The sequence below is a fragment of the Entelurus aequoreus genome, linkage group LG07 (genome assembly GCF_033978785.1).
Source record: "Entelurus aequoreus isolate RoL-2023_Sb linkage group LG07, RoL_Eaeq_v1.1, whole genome shotgun sequence".
Lineage (NCBI taxonomy): Eukaryota > Metazoa > Chordata > Actinopteri > Syngnathiformes > Syngnathidae > Entelurus > Entelurus aequoreus.
Window position 1 is genome coordinate 10,366,498 of NC_084737.1, and position 18,075 is coordinate 10,384,572.

At 38.7% G+C, this 18,075-nt stretch overlaps 1 protein-coding gene across 1 annotated transcript in view; it reads left to right on the plus strand.

Annotated features, from left to right (window-relative positions):
* Nucleotides 1-18,075, plus strand: part of LOC133653362 (collagen alpha-1(XX) chain-like) — a 95,977-nt gene that overhangs the window by 76,872 nt on the left and 1,030 nt on the right. Inside the window, exons 30-41 of the mRNA XM_062052548.1 lie at nt 824-910; nt 987-1,040; nt 2,414-2,509; nt 2,578-2,631; nt 2,699-2,752; nt 2,856-2,909; nt 5,790-5,861; nt 5,937-5,972; nt 6,055-6,121; nt 6,224-6,412; nt 10,738-10,815; nt 10,905-11,066. Coding sequence (XP_061908532.1) covers nt 824-910; nt 987-1,040; nt 2,414-2,509; nt 2,578-2,631; nt 2,699-2,752; nt 2,856-2,909; nt 5,790-5,861; nt 5,937-5,972; nt 6,055-6,121; nt 6,224-6,412; nt 10,738-10,815; nt 10,905-11,066 — 1,003 coding nt within the window. The remainder of the gene's footprint in view (nt 1-823; nt 911-986; nt 1,041-2,413; nt 2,510-2,577; nt 2,632-2,698; nt 2,753-2,855; nt 2,910-5,789; nt 5,862-5,936; nt 5,973-6,054; nt 6,122-6,223; nt 6,413-10,737; nt 10,816-10,904; nt 11,067-18,075) is intronic.

The following is an 18,075-nucleotide window of genomic DNA, read 5'->3' on the forward strand; positions in this document are numbered from 1 at the left end:
CCTGGGCGTGGCCACCGCTGCTGCTCACTAGACTTAGACTTCCTTTTTATTGTCATTCAAATTTGAACTTTACAGCACAGATAAGAACGAAATTTCGTTACATAAGCTCATGGTAGTGCAGGATAAAAAAAAGCAATAAGGTGCATATATAAATAAATAAATATATATAAATAATATATAAATATATATATATAAAATAAATAAATATATATAAATAAATAAATACATTACTGTACAGATAAATATATTGCACTTTTTCACATGCGTCCACGTTTATGGATGAATGTTATATTGTCTTTTTTATTCCAGCGAGATAATCCATTTTGGGGGGAGTTGAGGGGATAATTTAATTATGATGCATATATATATATATATATATATATATATATATATATATATATATATATATATATATATATATATATATATATATATATAATTACAATACAAGTACCTCCTATTGTTGACATTGACTGTAATTCAAACACAATACAAGTAAGTACTATTATATTGTTTGACTGTAATTCAAACACAATACAAGTAAGTACTATTATATTGTTTGACTGTAATTCAAACACAATACAAGTACCTCCTATTGTTGACTGACTGTAATTTAAACACAATACAAGTCCTCTTGTTGACATTTACTGTAATTTAAACACAGTACAAGTACCTCCTATTGTCGACTTTGACTGTAATTTAAACATAATACAAGTACTATTGTTGATTTTGATTGTAATTTAAACACAATACAAGTGAGTACTATTGTTGACTTTGACTAATTTAAACACAATACCAGTAAGTTCTTATCTGTTTGTCTCAGAGAGATGAAGAAAGTTGTCCTCCTCCACCCTACGCGTGTACGTGTTCCTCTGACGTTCCAGGAGCTGCTGGTTCCCTCGGACCACCTGTATGTCTTCACCAATCTTCTCCAGTAATAAATGTAAAAATGCTACCAAGTCATTGTAATATTTATTTGCTGTCAGGGCAAGCCCGGACCCCGCGGTGTGAAAGGAGACAAGGGTGAAGCGGGTCACAAGGTAAATAATTAACAATTATACTTGCAATATGACAATTTTGTTCTCATAAAAAAATATTTGTTCTTCCAAGAGTAGAAATTTCTATATTTTGACTTTATTAATGTAATATTTTGACTTTTTTCTTGTCATATTAGGATTTTATTCTTGTTAATTCAGACGATTGTCATTTACTATAGGTCTTTATTCTTATAAATGTAGACATTTAATTAATTGTATTAAAAGTTTAGTCTTGTAAAATTCTTCAATATTACATTTTTTGTAATAGTCATGTAATTTTTTTTGTCTTATAATATTATGACTTTTTCATGTAACTTTCAGACTTTTTTCTTTGCGAAATTATGACGTGATTCATGTAATTTTAGAAAAAAGTTCTTGTAATATTTTGACTTTATTCATGTAATTTTCTAACCTATTTCTTGTTGTTTTACGATGTTATTCAAGTAATTTTCAGACTTTTTTTCTTGTAATATTATGTCTCTATTTATGTAATTTTCAGACTTTTTCCTGTAATATTGGGATTTTATTCATGTCATTTTCAGACTTTTTCCTGTAATATTAAGATTTTATTCATGTCATTTTCAGACTTTTTCCTGTAGTATTAGGATTTTATTCATGTCATTTTCAGACTTTTTTTTCTTGTATTATGACTTAATTCATTTAATTTTCAGACTTTTTTTCTTGTGATATTATGACTTTATTCATGTCATTTTCAGACTTTTTTCTTGTCATATTAGGATTTTATTATTTTAAATTCTGACTATTTTCATTTATTGTAGGTCTTAACTCTTATACATTTAGAAAGTGAGTTCATAATATTACCTCTCTATTCTTGTAAAAAAAAAAATTTTCTTGTAATTGTCATATATTTTTAAGACATTTTTCTTACAATAGTATGACTTTATTCATGTAACTTTCAGACTTTTTTCTTGTAAAAATGATGACTTAATTCATGTCATTTTAAGAACATTTTCATGTAATATTTTGACTTTATTCATGTAATTTTCTGACTCGTTTCTTATAGTATTATTAAGTTATTCTTGTAATTTCTAGACTTGTTTGTATTACTATGATACTCATTTGATTTTTAGACTTTTTCTTGTAATATTATGGATTTATTCATGTTATTTTCAGACTTGTTCTTGTTATATTAAGATTGTATTATTGTAAATTCAAATTATTGTCATTTATAATAGGTCTTTATTCTTATAAATATTGACATTTACATCATAATATTACCACTTGTTTCCTTTAAAAACTCTTTCAATATTCTCACTTCATTAAGGTGTAATTGAGACTATTTATGTTCATTTTGAGTATCTTATACGAAGAATCAGATGCTGAAATGGTCCCTGGTGTTGTTTGTGGTGGTGCAGGGGGAGATGGGTCCTGCAGGAAGATCTGGGCTTGATGGCGGTCTTGGAGCAGAGGGCAGTAGAGGTCCCATAGGGATGTCAGTGCAAGGCAAAATAGTGAGTAAGACCTGATAGTCTTTGGTGTACGACGGCAGTAAAGATGGCTAATGTCCACCTGTTCTTAGGGCCCACCTGGGGAAAGAGGCCTAAAGGGAGACGCTGGGAGACCTGGACTTCAGGTAATATGATTTTCTCATGAAGTGAATCAAAAACATGACCTTGTTACGTATGTGTCTTTTACTTTAGGGTGTACCAGGACTTCAAGGCCCAAAGGGGGAAGAGGGTCCCCCGGGCCCCAAGGTGAGAAGTAAATGTTACCTCTACATACATTTTCAACTTCAATAAAGTTCAATTATTATCATTAATGTTATTTTTATTTTTATTGCCGCAATGTGTCTCTTAGGGTATACGCGGTGTTGAAGGCAACATGGGTCCCACTGGCCCTACTGGTCCCAGGGTAGGACTGATGTTTTGTTTGCATCCATCTAACATTTGATTTGTACCCTAACAGTTTTTCAAACATCAAAACTCACACTTCAGTGAAAATGACAGCTTTACGCTTGTAAAATTGAGGATTTCTCCTCATACAACTTACAATGTTACGTATATTTAAAGGGGAACTGCACTTTTTGGGGGAATTTTGCCTATTGTTCACAATCATGAGAACCAAGAACACACATGTCTTTTTTTAGGGGCGGGGGGGTTTAAAGATGATTAAAAAACACTTACAAGATGTGGCTAACGGGAGTCAACGTTGTAGCCTACAAAGCCCTCAAAAACAAACAACTTCAAAACCCTCCATCAACGTTTTGTACATACACTGCAAGTATATATATATATATAAAATGTAGTAACAGACACGTTCATAACAATATGTAATATATACAATATTTACAGTATTTTGGTAATGTTTAGCAAAACTTATACTCCAAGGAAAGAAGTTCTTCCGTTTCCATACTAGTACACTTCCAACTTCCGGCAACAAATGTGTGTCCATTCCTCTAGAGGCATAGGCAAGTGTGTTCTAATCATGGCAGCCTGTGTAATAGACAACAATGGCGGCTATTTTTTGGACAAATGAGGATTCACAACCTTATCTTTTTGAAGCTGAATATAAAGAGGATGAACTGCTGCTTATAGAAGCGAGCACAAACAGAGGGTGAAACGTTGGAGCAGACGGAAGCCGAAAGAGTAAGGTTAGTGCGACTTGCTCACGCTGCAAATGTAGAACTTTGAGCCAAGCTATACCGAAATAAATGGAGTGCTTACCCAAATCAACTATTTTTTGGACAAATGAGGATTCACAACCTTATCTTTTTGAAGCTGAATGTAAAGAGGATGAACTGCTGCTTAGAGAAGCGAGCACAAACACAGGGTGAAACGTTGGAGCAGACGGAAGCCGAGAGAGTAAGGTTAGCGCGACTTGCTCACGCTGCAAATGTAGAACTTTGAGCCAAGCTATGCCGAAATAAATGGAGTGCTTACCCGAATCAACTGGAAACGTCCTTGGCCAGCTTTACCATTGAGTGAGTCACTATAATACTGATCATGATACAAGCACATCACTTCATATGCTGTTTAGCTAGCTTTGTACAAACAAAACATGAAATAATACTTTACGGATACTGTTATATGATTGTTCATGTTTTCAGTCAGTACAGATTGGTGTCCTATCGCAGTGTTGTGCATTACAAACTCAAAAGCCACTCAGTTGTTGATGTAGCGGCTCGCTCACCTCTTGCCGTAGCTAGCTTATGGCTAATGCCTTAGCATGGCGATGTGTTAGTACGCTAGCAAAACAGTTCCTCAGTGTTCGCTCTTACAATAACAATGTCATTACAGTTTGGTTATTTTACGGGTTTTGGAACGTAAATTAAGTATTGTTGGCTGTTTGTAGATGCATTTTTAAATTGATTTAGAGCAGGGGTCACCAACGCGGTGCCCGCGGGCACCAGGTAGCCCGTAAGGACCAGATGAGTAGCCCGCTGGCCTGTTCTAAAAATAGCTCAAATAGCAGCATCTATTTTTTTAATTTTATTTATTTACTAGCAAGCTGGTCTAGCTTTGCCCGACATTTTTAATTCTAAGAGAGACAAAACTCAAATTGAATTTGAAAATCCAAGAAAGTATTTTAAAGACTTGGTCTTCACTTGTTTAAATAAATTCATAAATTTTTTTACTTTGCTTCTTAAAACTTTCAGAAAGACAATTTTAGAGAAAAATACAACCTTAAAAATGATTTTAGGATTTTTAAACACATATACCTTTTTACCTTTTAAATTCCTTCCTCTTCTTTCCTGACAATGTAAATCAATGTTCAAGTAAAAAAAAAATTTTTATTGTAAAGAATAATAAATACATTTTAATTTAATTCTTAATTTTAGCTTCTGTTTTTTCGATGAAGAATATTTGTGAAATATTCCTATAAACTTATTATGATTAAAATTAAAAAAAAATATTCTGGCAAATCTAGAAAATCTGTAGAATCAAATTTAAATCTTATTTCAAAGTCTATTGAATTTCTTTTAAAAAAATGTTTATGGAAAATCTAGAAGAAATAATGATTTGTCTAGCTTGGTCCTATTTGTTATATATTCTAACAAAGTGTAGATTGGATTTTAACCTATTCAAAACATGTCATCAAAATTCTAAAATTAATTTTAATCAGGAAAAATTACTAATGATGTTCCATAAATTTTTTTTTTAATTTTTTCAAAAACATTCGAATTAGCTAGTTTTTCTCTTCTTTTTTTCGGTTGAATTTTGAATTTTAAAGAGTCGAAATTGAAGATAAACTATGTTTCAAAATTTAATTGTCATTTTTTTCATGTTTTCTCCTCTTTTAAACCATTCAATTAAGTGTAAACATCATTAATTATTAATAATAACATAGAGTTAAAGGTAAATTGAGCAATTTGGCTATTTCTGGCAATTTATTTAAGTGTGTATCAAACTGGTAGCCCTTCGCATTAATCAGTACCCAAGAAGTAGCTCTTGGTTTCAAAAAGGTTGGTGACCCCTGATTTAGAGGCGGAAGGGATTGCTCCCATTAGCTGCATTGCTAGCCACTTAGAACGAGCCGATTATTAAAAGATAGAAGGCAAAAAAAAAAACGTTTGTCTTTTTGTCTCTGATATAAAGACAAACCCCCCCCACCCCAATCTCCCGAATTCGGAGGTCTCAAGGTTGGCAAGTATGCGTGTCACACTTCTGTCCGGGCGAGGATGACAAGACCAGAAATACACATCACTAACTTTGAGAAATATATCAAATAGGGGAACTCCGTACAAGGTAATTACTTTGACGGCCTGTAATAAAGTAAAACTTTTTTGTACAGGGTTTCCAAGGCATGCCAGGACACCCAGGACCCACTGGAGAGAGAGGCTACTTTGGACCTGTCGGGCCTTCAGTAAGACGAGCGGGACAAACACGACTCGCATGTTTGCTTGGTGTGTTTTTATTTACTTACATGTTTTATGTCCAGGGTCTTCCTGGTAATAAAGGGGAACATGGAGAGAAGGTAGTGTTGTCTGCTAGGATGTTTATTTATGGCACGCTGGCATTATTCCATTGATTGTTTTTGGATGTCTCCGTGGTAACAGGGAGAACCTCAGTCTATGGCCGTCATCTTTCAGCTTGTCACTGAGGCGTGTGAACAACTGGTTCACAGTATGTACACGTTACTATCATAATGAAGCATGTGCTTGATGTGAGAAGTAGAATAATAATATATTGTAAGTAAATGTGTTGTCAAAATATTGTATTTGTCAGAGGAGGTGTTGAAGATGGACGCGTTCATCAATGAGATGAGTCGTAAGACCGCTCCTGTGGAGGATCCCGTCGGGCCCCCGGGGGAACCGGGAATACCGGGTTCCAGCGGCTCACCGGGCACCAGGGGCAACCAAGGGAACGTTGGCCCCCAGGGGAGACCTGGCAGGCCCGGTTATCCTGGAGAACAAGGTTGTGTCCTGGCTGTTAAGTCAATTATTGAGGTTCACAGTTCACTTGCTATACCGTAAATTCTCCATTTATTTAACTTGAGGGCATAAGAAGAATGTCATTGTTAATTGGAGACAGGCTGTTACTTCCTAAATGTGTAAAAATTAGGAATGCCGATAAATGCCTTAAAATGTGATATCGGAAATTATCGGTATCGGTTTTAAAAAGTCAAATTTATGACTTTTTAAAACGCCGCTGTGTACACGGACCTAGGGGGAGGTACAGAGCGCCAATCAACCTTAAAGTCACTGCCTGTGCGTGCCGGCCCAATCACGTAATATCAACGCCTTTTCACACACACGTGAATGCAAATCATACTTGGTCAACAGCCATACAGGTCACACTGAGGGTGTCCGTATAAACAACTTTAACATTGTTACAAATATGCGCCACACTGTGGACCCACACCAAACAAGAATGACAAACACATTTCGGGAGAACATCCGCACTGTAACACAACATAAACACAACTGAACAAATACCCAGAACCCCTTGCAGCACTAACTCTTCCGGGACGCTACAATATACACCCCCCGCCCCCCCCCCCCAACCCCGCACTTTCTTAGAATTAGACTTAGACTTTGTAAAAGTCAAAGTATAGTATTTCCCATACTTGTAGTGGGTATCAGGATTATCTCAGGGAGAGCATGTCCCAAATTCCAAGCTGCTGTTTTGAGGCATGTTAAAAAAAAATAATGCACTTTGTGACTTCAATATTAAATATGGCAGTGCCATGTTGGCATTTTTTTCCATAACTTGAGTTGATTTATTTTGGAAAACCTTGTTACATTGTTTAATGCATCACAACAAAATTAGGCATAATAATGTGTTAATTCCACGCCCGTATATATCGGTATCGGTTGATATCGGAATCGGTAATTAAGAGTTGGACAATATTGGATATCGGCAAAAAAGCCATTATCGGACATCTCTAGTAAAAACTCAAACAACTAATAACCATAAATAATACATTCAAAAAAATTCTACTTTCAAAGTGCATGAGAAAGTTCAGTTCAGTTGAGTTTCAGTTGATTTGGAACATGCATACGATACAATGCAATGCATCACATATTTCCAGTTGTTTAATTACAGCACGTCCGAAAAGGAGTAGGAAGAAGCTGAGCTTATTTGATCCTACCCCTTTTCATATCATAGCAATTTTATCCCATTTCCGAATAAATAAATAAAGAATGAATAGATACTGTACCATAGTAAGTAAACAAATATTAAATACATAAATAATCATTATCAAAAAAAAAAAAAAAGGTTCAAGATGTTGATCAGAATTGTTCTTCTTTGTACTTTGTGAACACTTGTAGTTTGAACAGTCTCTTAAACTGGATCATATTAGGGCTTTGTTTGATTTCTTTGGTTAATCCATTCCATCATTTAATTCCACATATATGGATATGCTGAAGGTTTTAAGAGTTGTACGTGCATACATATGTTTTAAGGTTATATTTCTCCTCTTTTGTTTAGAAGAATCGTTGTACATTCTTGGGTAGCAGGTTATAGTTTGCTTTGTACATACTTTTAGCTGTTTGCAAATGCACCAAATTGTTGAATTTCAATATTTGTGAGTCAATAAATAAAGGGTTTGTATGTTCTCTATAGCCAACATTATGTATTATTCTAATTGATCTTTTTTGTAACACCGTTAGTGAATGAAGCGCACATTTGTAGTTGTTTCCCCATATTTCTACAATATAACTCATATATGTAACACTAGTGAGCAGTAGAGAATATGGAGGGATTTTTGGTCCAGAACATATTTGGCTTGATTCATTATTGACGTGTTTCCTGTTACTTTATGTTGTATATTTTTTTGCATGAGGTTTCCGGTTCATTAAAAAAGGAAAACGAGTCTGTCTTTTAGAATGTTGTAATAGTGATAAACTGTTGAGTCAGCATTAATAGCGCAGACGAGTTGATTGTAAACAATCAACATGGCTTTCACACTAACAGCTGACTCGCAACATTTTATAGCGCATGCAGAGCTAGATAAAGATGTTGGACGCTGACCACTCGTCATGTTTTAACGCAGACACCCTTGGGAGTGCGGTAGGGGGCGCGTGTGACATGCTTTATCAGTATCATGCTTCGAAAAGCTGTGCACTACAAAACGTGTTCATTGTAGCCATTAACCCTGACTCCTTGTTTTCCTTGTTAAAAAAAATCAGTACAAACTGTTTTATTCGCTTTTGTTTCGTCAGTTAGTGTTTTATACATCGTGCTCCCGAGTTAATAGTGCTGGCCTAGTGGTTAGAGTGTCCGCCCTGAGATCGATAGGTTGTGAGTTCAAACCCCGGCCGAGTCATACCAAAGACTATAAAAATGGGACCTATTACCTCCCTGCTTGGCACTCAGCATGAAGCGTTGGAATTGGGGGTTACATCACCAAAAATGATTCCTGGGCGCGGCATGCACTGCTGCTCACTGCTCCCCTCACCTCCCAGGGGGTGAACAAGGGGATGGGTCAAATGCAGAGGACAAATTTCCCCACACCTAGTGTGTGTGTGACTATCATTGGTACTTTAACTTCAACTTAACTTAACTGATCAATTTGAATTTATGATTTATTTAATTTTTCAGTATCAAATGTTTATAGTTTCAATAGTTGATGCACTTTAAATCTTTTCAAACTAAAAAAAACGATGTTAATAAAGTTATTCAATATTATGCAGAGGTGTACTTATAACAGTTTTATAGACAAATTATACTATTTTCTTCTTAGAAAGCATAACAGAAAATAATTGAGAAGCACTGATTTAAATTTAAAATTAAAAACAACTACAACAGGAGGTTGTCTACAGCCACAGCTGCTAATGCCAGTGTTTTGACCTAATTGGAGACGGTTGTTTGCTTTTGTAGACCACACACCTAAAGCCTTATGGAGACTTAGAGGCCTACTGAAATGAATTTTTTTTATTTAAACGGGGATAGCAGATCCATTCTATGTGTCATACTTGATCATTTTGCGATATTGCCATATATTTGCTGAAAGAATTTAGTAGAGAACATCGACGATAAAGTTTGCAACTTTTGGTCGCTGATAAAAAAAAAGCCTTGCCTGTACTGGAAGTAGCGTGACGTCACAGGTTGAAAGGCTCCTCACATTTCCCCATTGTTTACACCAGCAGCGAGAGCGATTCGTACCGAGAAAGCGACGATTACCCCGTTAATTTGAGCCAGGATGAAAGATTCGTGGATGAGGAACGTGAGAGTGAAGGACTAGAGTGCAGTGCAGGACGCATCTTTTTTCGCTCTGACTGTAACTTAGGTACAAGCTGGCTCATTGGATTCCACACTCTCTCCTTTTTCTATTGTGGATCACGGATTTGTATTTTAAACCACCTCGGATACTATATCCTCTTGAAAATGAGAGTCGAGAAGGCGAAATGGACATTCACAGTGACTTTTATCTCCACGACAACACATCGGCGAAGCACTTTAGCTACGGAGCTAACGTGATAGCATCGGGCTTAACTGCAGATAGAAACAAAAGAAATAAACCCCTGACTGGAAGGATAGACAGAAAATCAACAATACTATTAAACCCTGGACATGTAACTACACGGTTAATGCTTTCCAGCCTGGCGAAACTTAACAATGCTGTTGCTAACGACGCCATTGAAGCTAACTTAGCAACGGGACCTCACAGAGCTATGCTAAAAACATTAGCTATCCACCTACGCCATACAGCCCTCATCTGCTCATCAACACCCGGACTCACCTGCATTCCAGCGATCGACGGAACGACGAAGGACTTCACCCGATCATCGATGCGGTCGGCGGCTAGCGTCGGATAGCGCGTCTGCTATCCAAGTCAAAGTCCTCCTGGTTGTGTTACTGCAGCCAGCCGCTAATACACCGATCCCACCTACAGCTTTCTTCTTTGCAGTCTTCATTGTTCATTAAACAAATTGCAAAAGATTCACCAACACAGATGTCCAGAATACTGTGGAATTTTGCGATAAAAACCGAGCTTTTTGTATTGGATACAATGGTGTACGAATACTTCTGTTTCAACGATTGACGTCACGCGCATACGTCATCATACATAGACGTTTTCAACCGGAAGTTTAGCAGGAAATTTAAAATTGCACTTTATAAGTTAACCCGGCCGTATTGGCATGTGTTGCAATGTTAAGATTTCATCATTGATATATAAACTATCAGACTGCGTGGTCGGTAGTAGTGGCTTTCAGTAGGCCTTTAGTGGATAATTGAATAAAGCGTTGATTAGGTTTGATGTTTGTGATTGTTTGTTTCTTGGCCCTCTACAGGGAGACTGGGAATGCCAGGGGGGAAAGGTGACGTCGGGGTTAAAGTCCAGGGGCCTTCAGGTGTCAACGGTCATGCAGGTAACTTTCACTCTCAAAAGTAGTGGCTGGCTTATCCATGTGACGACGGCATTTTCCTACACACTTTAGCTGCTGACAATGTTTTGCAGGTCCTCCAGGTGAGTCCAGGATCGGGCCCCTAGGTGCCAAAGGAAATGATGGAAAGCCGGGACCACCGGGGATCAGTGGACCTCCTGGCCAACCGGGAGAGATGGGACCTGCAGGAGCGTGTGACAGCAGTGGAGGCTGCCAGAGGGCTCCTCAGCAGACAGGTTAGCAGTTATTATTTACAGTTCTCAGGGTCAAACTCCCGCTATCATGAAAACTTTATTACCGGTACGGATGTGCTCTTAGTAACACTGGGACTGTCTTACAAGCGTAATAAGAAGTACAGCATTATTAACAGTAACATATTTAAGAGCAGGATTTCTGATTTCTGTTCTATGGCCGTCATCATAGTTGTCCTTTTTGCCGTTAGGCATTGTGACAAAAGCCAAAAATAAATAAGGTTTTTGGTCGGTTTCCAAACTGTACGATCGTTTGGGTTCCACCTTACGAAGCACCAAATTGGAACAAAATTAGATAAATAAATTCATCTTTGAATGTGTCCTTAAATAGTTATATTTGGAATTAAATACATAAATGTGTCAATATTTCAACTTGTTTTATTTACATTTTCCATCCCATCCATTTTCTACCGCTTGTCCCTTTTGGGGTGGCGGGGGGGGTGCTGGAGCCAATCTCAGCTGCATTCGGGCAGAAGGCGGGGTACACCCTGGACAAGTCGCCACCTCATCGCAGGGCCAACACAGATAGACAGACAACATTCACACTCACATTTCACACACTAGGGCCAATTTAGTGTTGCCAATCAACCTATCCCCAGGTGCATGTTTTTGGCGGTGGGAGGAAGCCGGAGTACCCGGAGGGAACCCACGCAGTCACGGGGAGAACATGCAAACTCCACACAGAAAGATCCCGAGCCCGGGATTGAACTCACGACTACTCAGGACCTTCGTATTGTGAGGCACATGCACTAACCCCTCTTCCACCGTGCTGCCCCTGTTTACATTTTGAATTACAATTAATTATCTAACCATCGGGGCAGCAGCCTAAGCAGGGAAGCCCAGACTTCCCTCTCTCCAGCCACTTCGTCCAGCTCCTCCATGCCAGCCTGGAGAGATAGTCTTCCCAACGTGTCCTGGGTCTTCCCCGTGGCCTCCTACCGGTCGGACGTGCCCTAAACACCTCCTTAGGGAGGCGTTCGGGTGGCATCCTGACCAGATGCCCGAACCACCTCATCTGGCTCCTCTCCATGTGGAGGAGCAGCGGCTTTACTTTGAGCTCCTCCCGGATGGTAGAGCTTCTCACCCTATCTCTAAGAAAGAGCCCCGCCACCCGGCGAAGGAAACTCATTTTGGCCACTTGTACCCGTGATCTTGTCCTTTCGGTCATAACCCAAAGCTCATGACCATAGGTGAGGATGGGAACGTAGATCGACCGGTAAATTGAGAGCTTTGCCTTCCGGCTCAGCTCCTTCTTCGCCACAACGGATCGATACAGCGTCCGCATTACTGAAGACGCCGCACCGATCCACCTGTCGATCTCACGATCCACTCTTCCCTCACTCGTGAACAAGAGTAAGAGATACTTGAACTCCTCCACTTGGGGCAAGATCTCCTCCCCAACCCGGAGATGGCACTCCACCCTTTTCCGGGCGAGAACCATGGACTCGGACTTGGAGGTGCCGATTCCCCAATCATCTAACCATTAAAAATAATTATTGACTTAATTATTTTATGATTTATTTAATTAATGACACCTTTAAGTAATTGTGGATGTCATAATTTCATTGTTTAATTAATTATTGACACATCCAAGCAATAATTTATTTGACATGTTTCTTATTTAATTTGTGTCATTTGGCCCTTATCAGCGCTTCATGAATTTACTTTATCCGTCAAACTCAGCCTGGACGGATCCTAACACCTGATTGGACTAGATTCGTGTTAGCCCCGCCTACTGACTTTGATGGGTGAGTTTGACGGATAAGTAATGATTTAATAATTACGTGTGAATCAATCAATGTTTATTTATATAGGCCTAAATCACAAGTGTCTCAAGCCACAACGACATCCTCGGTTCAGAGCCCACATACGGGCAAGGAAAAACTGACAACCCAGTGGGACGTCAATGTGAATGACTATGAGAAACCTTGGAGAGGACCGCAGATGTGGGTGACCGCCCCCCCCCCCCCCCTCCCCAGATGCAATGGACGTCGAGTGGGTCTAGCATAATATTGTGAAAGTCCAGTCCATAGTGGATCTAACATAATAGTGTAAGAGTCCAGTCCATAGTGGATCTAACATAATAGTGAGAGTCCAGTCCATAGTGGATCTAACATAATAGTGAGAGTTCAGTCCATAGTGGATCTAACATAATAGTGAGAGTCCAGTCCATAGTGGATCTAACATAATAGTTAGAGTCCAGTCCATAGTGGATCTAACATAATAGTGTAAGAGTCCAGTCCATAGTGGATCTAACATAATAGTTAGAGTCCAGTCCATAGTGGATCTAACATAATAGTGTAAGAGTCCAGTCCATAGTGGATCTAACATAATAGTGAGAGTTCAGTCCATAGTGGATCTAACATAATAGTGTAAGAGTCCAGTCCATAGTGGATCTAACATAATAGTGAGAGTCCAGTCCATAGTGGATCTAACATAATAGTGAGAGTCCAGTCCATAGTGGATCTAACATAATAGTGAGAGTTCAGTCCATAGTGGATCTAACATAATAGTGTAAGAGTCCAGTCCATAGTGGATCTAACATAATAGTTAGAGTCCAGTCCATAGTGGATCTAACATAATAGTGTAAGAGTCCAGTCCATAGTGGATCTAACATAATAGTGAGAGTTCAGTCCATAGTGGATCTAACATAATAGTGTAAGAGTCCAGTCCATAGTGGATCTAACATAATAGTGAGAGTCCAGTCCATAGTGGATCTAACATAATAGTGAGAGTCCAGTCCATAGTGGATCTAACATAATAGTGAGAGTTCAGTCCATAGTGGATCTAACATAATAGTGTAAGAGTCCAGTCCATAGTGGATCTAACATAATAGTGAGAGTCCAGTCCATAGTGGATCTAACATAATAGTGAGAGTCCAGTCCATAGTAGATCTAACATAATAGTGAGAGTCCAGTCCATAGTGGATCTAACATAATAGTGTAAGAGTCCAGTCCATAGTGGATCTAACATAATAGTGAGAGTCCAGTCCATAGTGGATCTAACATAATAGTGTAAGAGTCCAGTCCATAGTGGATCTAACATAATAGTGTAAGAGTCCAGTCCATAGTGGATCTAACATAATAGTGAGAGTCCAGTCCATAGTGGATCTAACATAATAGTGTAAGAGTCCAGTCCATAGTGGATCTAACATAATAGTGAGAGTCCAGTCCATAGTGGATCTAACATAATAGTGAGAGTCCAGTCCATAGTAGATCTAACATAATAGTGAGAGTCCAGTCCATAGTGGATCTAACATAATAGTGTAAGAGTCCAGTCCATAGTGGATCTAACATAATAGTGAGAGTCCAGTCCATAGTGGATCTAACATAATAGTGAGAGTCCAGTCCATAGTGGATCTAACATAATAGTGAGAGTTCAGTCCATAGTGGATCTAACATAATAGTGTAAGAGTCCAGTCCATAGTGGATCTAACATAATAGTGAGAGTCCAGTCCATAGTGGATCTAACATAATAGTGAGAGTCCAGTCCATAGTAGATCTAACATAATAGTGAGAGTCCAGTCCATAGTGGATCTAACATAATAGTGTAAGAGTCCAGTCCATAGTGGATCTAACATAATAGTGAGAGTCCAGTCCATAGTGGATCTAACATAATAGTGTAAGAGTCCAGTCCATAGTGGATCTAACATAATAGTGTAAGAGTCCAGTCCATAGTGGATCTAACATAATAGTGAGAGTCCAGTCCATAGTGGATCTAACATAATAGTGTAAGAGTCCAGTCCATAGTGGATCTAACATAATAGTGAGAGTCCAGTCCATAGTGGATCTAACATAATAGTGTAAGAGTCCAGTCCATAGTGGATCTAACATAATAGTGAGAGTTCAGTCCATAGTGGATCTAACATAATAGTGTAAGAGTCCAGTCCATAGTGGATCTAACATAATAGTGAGAGTCCAGTCCATAGTGGATCTAACATAATAGTGAGAGTCCAGTCCATAGTGGATCTAACATAATAGTGAGAGTTCAGTCCATAGTGGATCTAACATAATAGTGTAAGAGTCCAGTCCATAGTGGATCTAACATAATAGTTAGAGTCCAGTCCATAGTGGATCTAACATAATAGTGTAAGAGTCCAGTCCATAGTGGATCTAACATAATAGTGAGAGTTCAGTCCATAGTGGATCTAACATAATAGTGTAAGAGTCCAGTCCATAGTGGATCTAACATAATAGTGAGAGTCCAGTCCATAGTGGATCTAACATAATAGTGAGAGTCCAGTCCATAGTGGATCTAACATAATAGTGAGAGTTCAGTCCATAGTGGATCTAACATAATAGTGTAAGAGTCCAGTCCATAGTGGATCTAACATAATAGTGAGAGTCCAGTCCATAGTGGATCTAACATAATAGTGAGAGTCCAGTCCATAGTAGATCTAACATAATAGTGAGAGTCCAGTCCATAGTGGATCTAACATAATAGTGTAAGAGTCCAGTCCATAGTGGATCTAACATAATAGTGAGAGTCCAGTCCATAGTGGATCTAACATAATAGTGTAAGAGTCCAGTCCATAGTGGATCTAACATAATAGTGTAAGAGTCCAGTCCATAGTGGATCTAACATAATAGTGAGAGTCCAGTCCATAGTGGATCTAACATAATAGTGTAAGAGTCCAGTCCATAGTGGATCTAACATAATAGTGAGAGTCCAGTCCATAGTGGATCTAACATAATAGTGAGAGTCCAGTCCATAGTAGATCTAACATAATAGTGAGAGTCCAGTCCATAGTGGATCTAACATAATAGTGTAAGAGTCCAGTCCATAGTGGATCTAACATAATAGTGAGAGTCCAGTCCATAGTGGATCTAACATAATAGTGAGAGTCCAGTCCATAGTGGATCTAACATAATAGTGAGAGTTCAGTCCATAGTGGATCTAACATAATAGTGTAAGAGTCCAGTCCATAGTGGATCTAACATAATAGTGAGAGTCCAGTCCATAGTGGATCTAACATAATAGTGAGAGTCCAGTCCATAGTAGATCTAACATAATAGTGAGAGTCCAGTCCATAGTGGATCTAACATAATAGTGTAAGAGTCCAGTCCATAGTGGATCTAACATAATAGTGAGAGTCCAGTCCATAGTGGATCTAACATAATAGTGTAAGAGTCCAGTCCATAGTGGATCTAACATAATAGTGTAAGAGTCCAGTCCATAGTGGATCTAACATAATAGTGAGAGTCCAGTCCATAGTGGATCTAACATAATAGTGTAAGAGTCCAGTCCATAGTGGATCTAACATAATAGTGAGAGTCCAGTCCATAGTGGATCTAACATAATAGTGTAAGAGTCCAGTCCATAGTGGATCTAACATAATAGTGTAAGAGTCCAGTCCATAGTGGATCTAACATAATAGTGAGAGTCCAGTCCATAGTGGATCTAACATAATAGTGTAAGAGTCCAGTCCATAGTGGATCTAACATAATAGTGAGAGTCCAGTCCATAGTGGAGCTAACATAATAGTGAGAGTCCAGTCCATAGTGGATCTAACATAATAGTGAGAGTCCAGTCCATAGTGGATCCAACATAATAGTGAGAGTCCAGTCCATAGTGGATCTAACATAATAGTGAGAGTTCAGTCCATAGTGGATCTAACTTAATAGTGTAAGAGTCCAGTCCATAGTGGATCTAACATAATAGTGAGAGTCCAGTCCATAGTGGATCTAACATAATAGTGAGAGTCCAGTCCATAGTGGATCTAACATAATAGTGAGAGTCCAGTCCATAGTGGATCTAACATAATAGTGTAAGAGTCCAGTCCATAGTGGATCTAACATAATAGTGAGAGTCCAGTCCATAGTGGATCTAACATAATAGTGAGAGTCCAGTCCATAGTGGATCTAACATAATAGTGTAAGAGTCCAGTCCATAGTGGATCTAACATAATAGTGAGAGTCCAGTCCATAGTGGATCTAACATAATAGTGTAAGAGTCCAGTCCATAGTGGATCTAACATAATAGTGTAAGAGTCCAGTCCATAGTGGATCTAACATAATAGTGAGAGTCCAGTCCATAGTGGATCTAACATAATAGTGAGAGTCCAGTCCATAGTGGATCTAAGATAATAGTGAGAGTCCAGTCCATAGTGGATCTAACATAATAGTGTGAGAGTCCAGTTCATAGTGGATCTAACATAATAGTGTAAGAGTCCAGTCCATAGTGGATCTAACATAATAGTGTGAGAGTCCAGTCCATAGTGGATCTAACATAATAGTATGAGAGTCCAGTCCGTAGTGGATCTAACATAATAGTGTAAGAGTCCAGTCCATAGTGGATCTAACATAATAGTATGAGAGTCCAGTCCATAGTGGATCTAACATAATAGTATGAGAGTCCAGTCCATAGTGGATCTAACATAATAGTGTAAGAGTCCCGTCCATAGTGGATCTAACATAATAGTGTAAGAGTCCAGTCCATAGTGGATCTAACATAATAGTGAGAGTCCAGTCCATAGTGGATCTAAGATAATAGTGAGAGTCCAGTCCATAGTGGATCTAACATAATAGTGTGAGAGTCCAGTTCATAGTGGATCTAACATAATAGTGTAAGAGTCCAGTCCATAGTGGATCTAACATAATAGTGTGAGAGTCCAGTCCATAGTGGATCTAACATAATAGTATGAGAGTCCAGTCCGTAGTGGATCTAACATAATAGTGTAAGAGTCCAGTCCATAGTGGATCTAACATAATAGTATGAGAGTCCAGTCCATAGTGGATCTAACATAATAGTATGAGAGTCCAGTCCATAGTGGATCTAACATAATAGTGAGAGTCCAGTCCATAGTGGGGCCAGCAGGAGACCATCCCGAGCGGAGACGGGTCAGCAGCGCAGAGATGTCCCCAACCGATGCACAGGCGAGCGGTCCACCCCGGGTCCCGACTCTGGACCTGTGCCCCCCCCCTCCCCCCTCTCCACAAGGGAGAGGGGGGCAGAGGAGAAAAGAAAAGAAACGGCAGATCAACTGGTCTAAAAA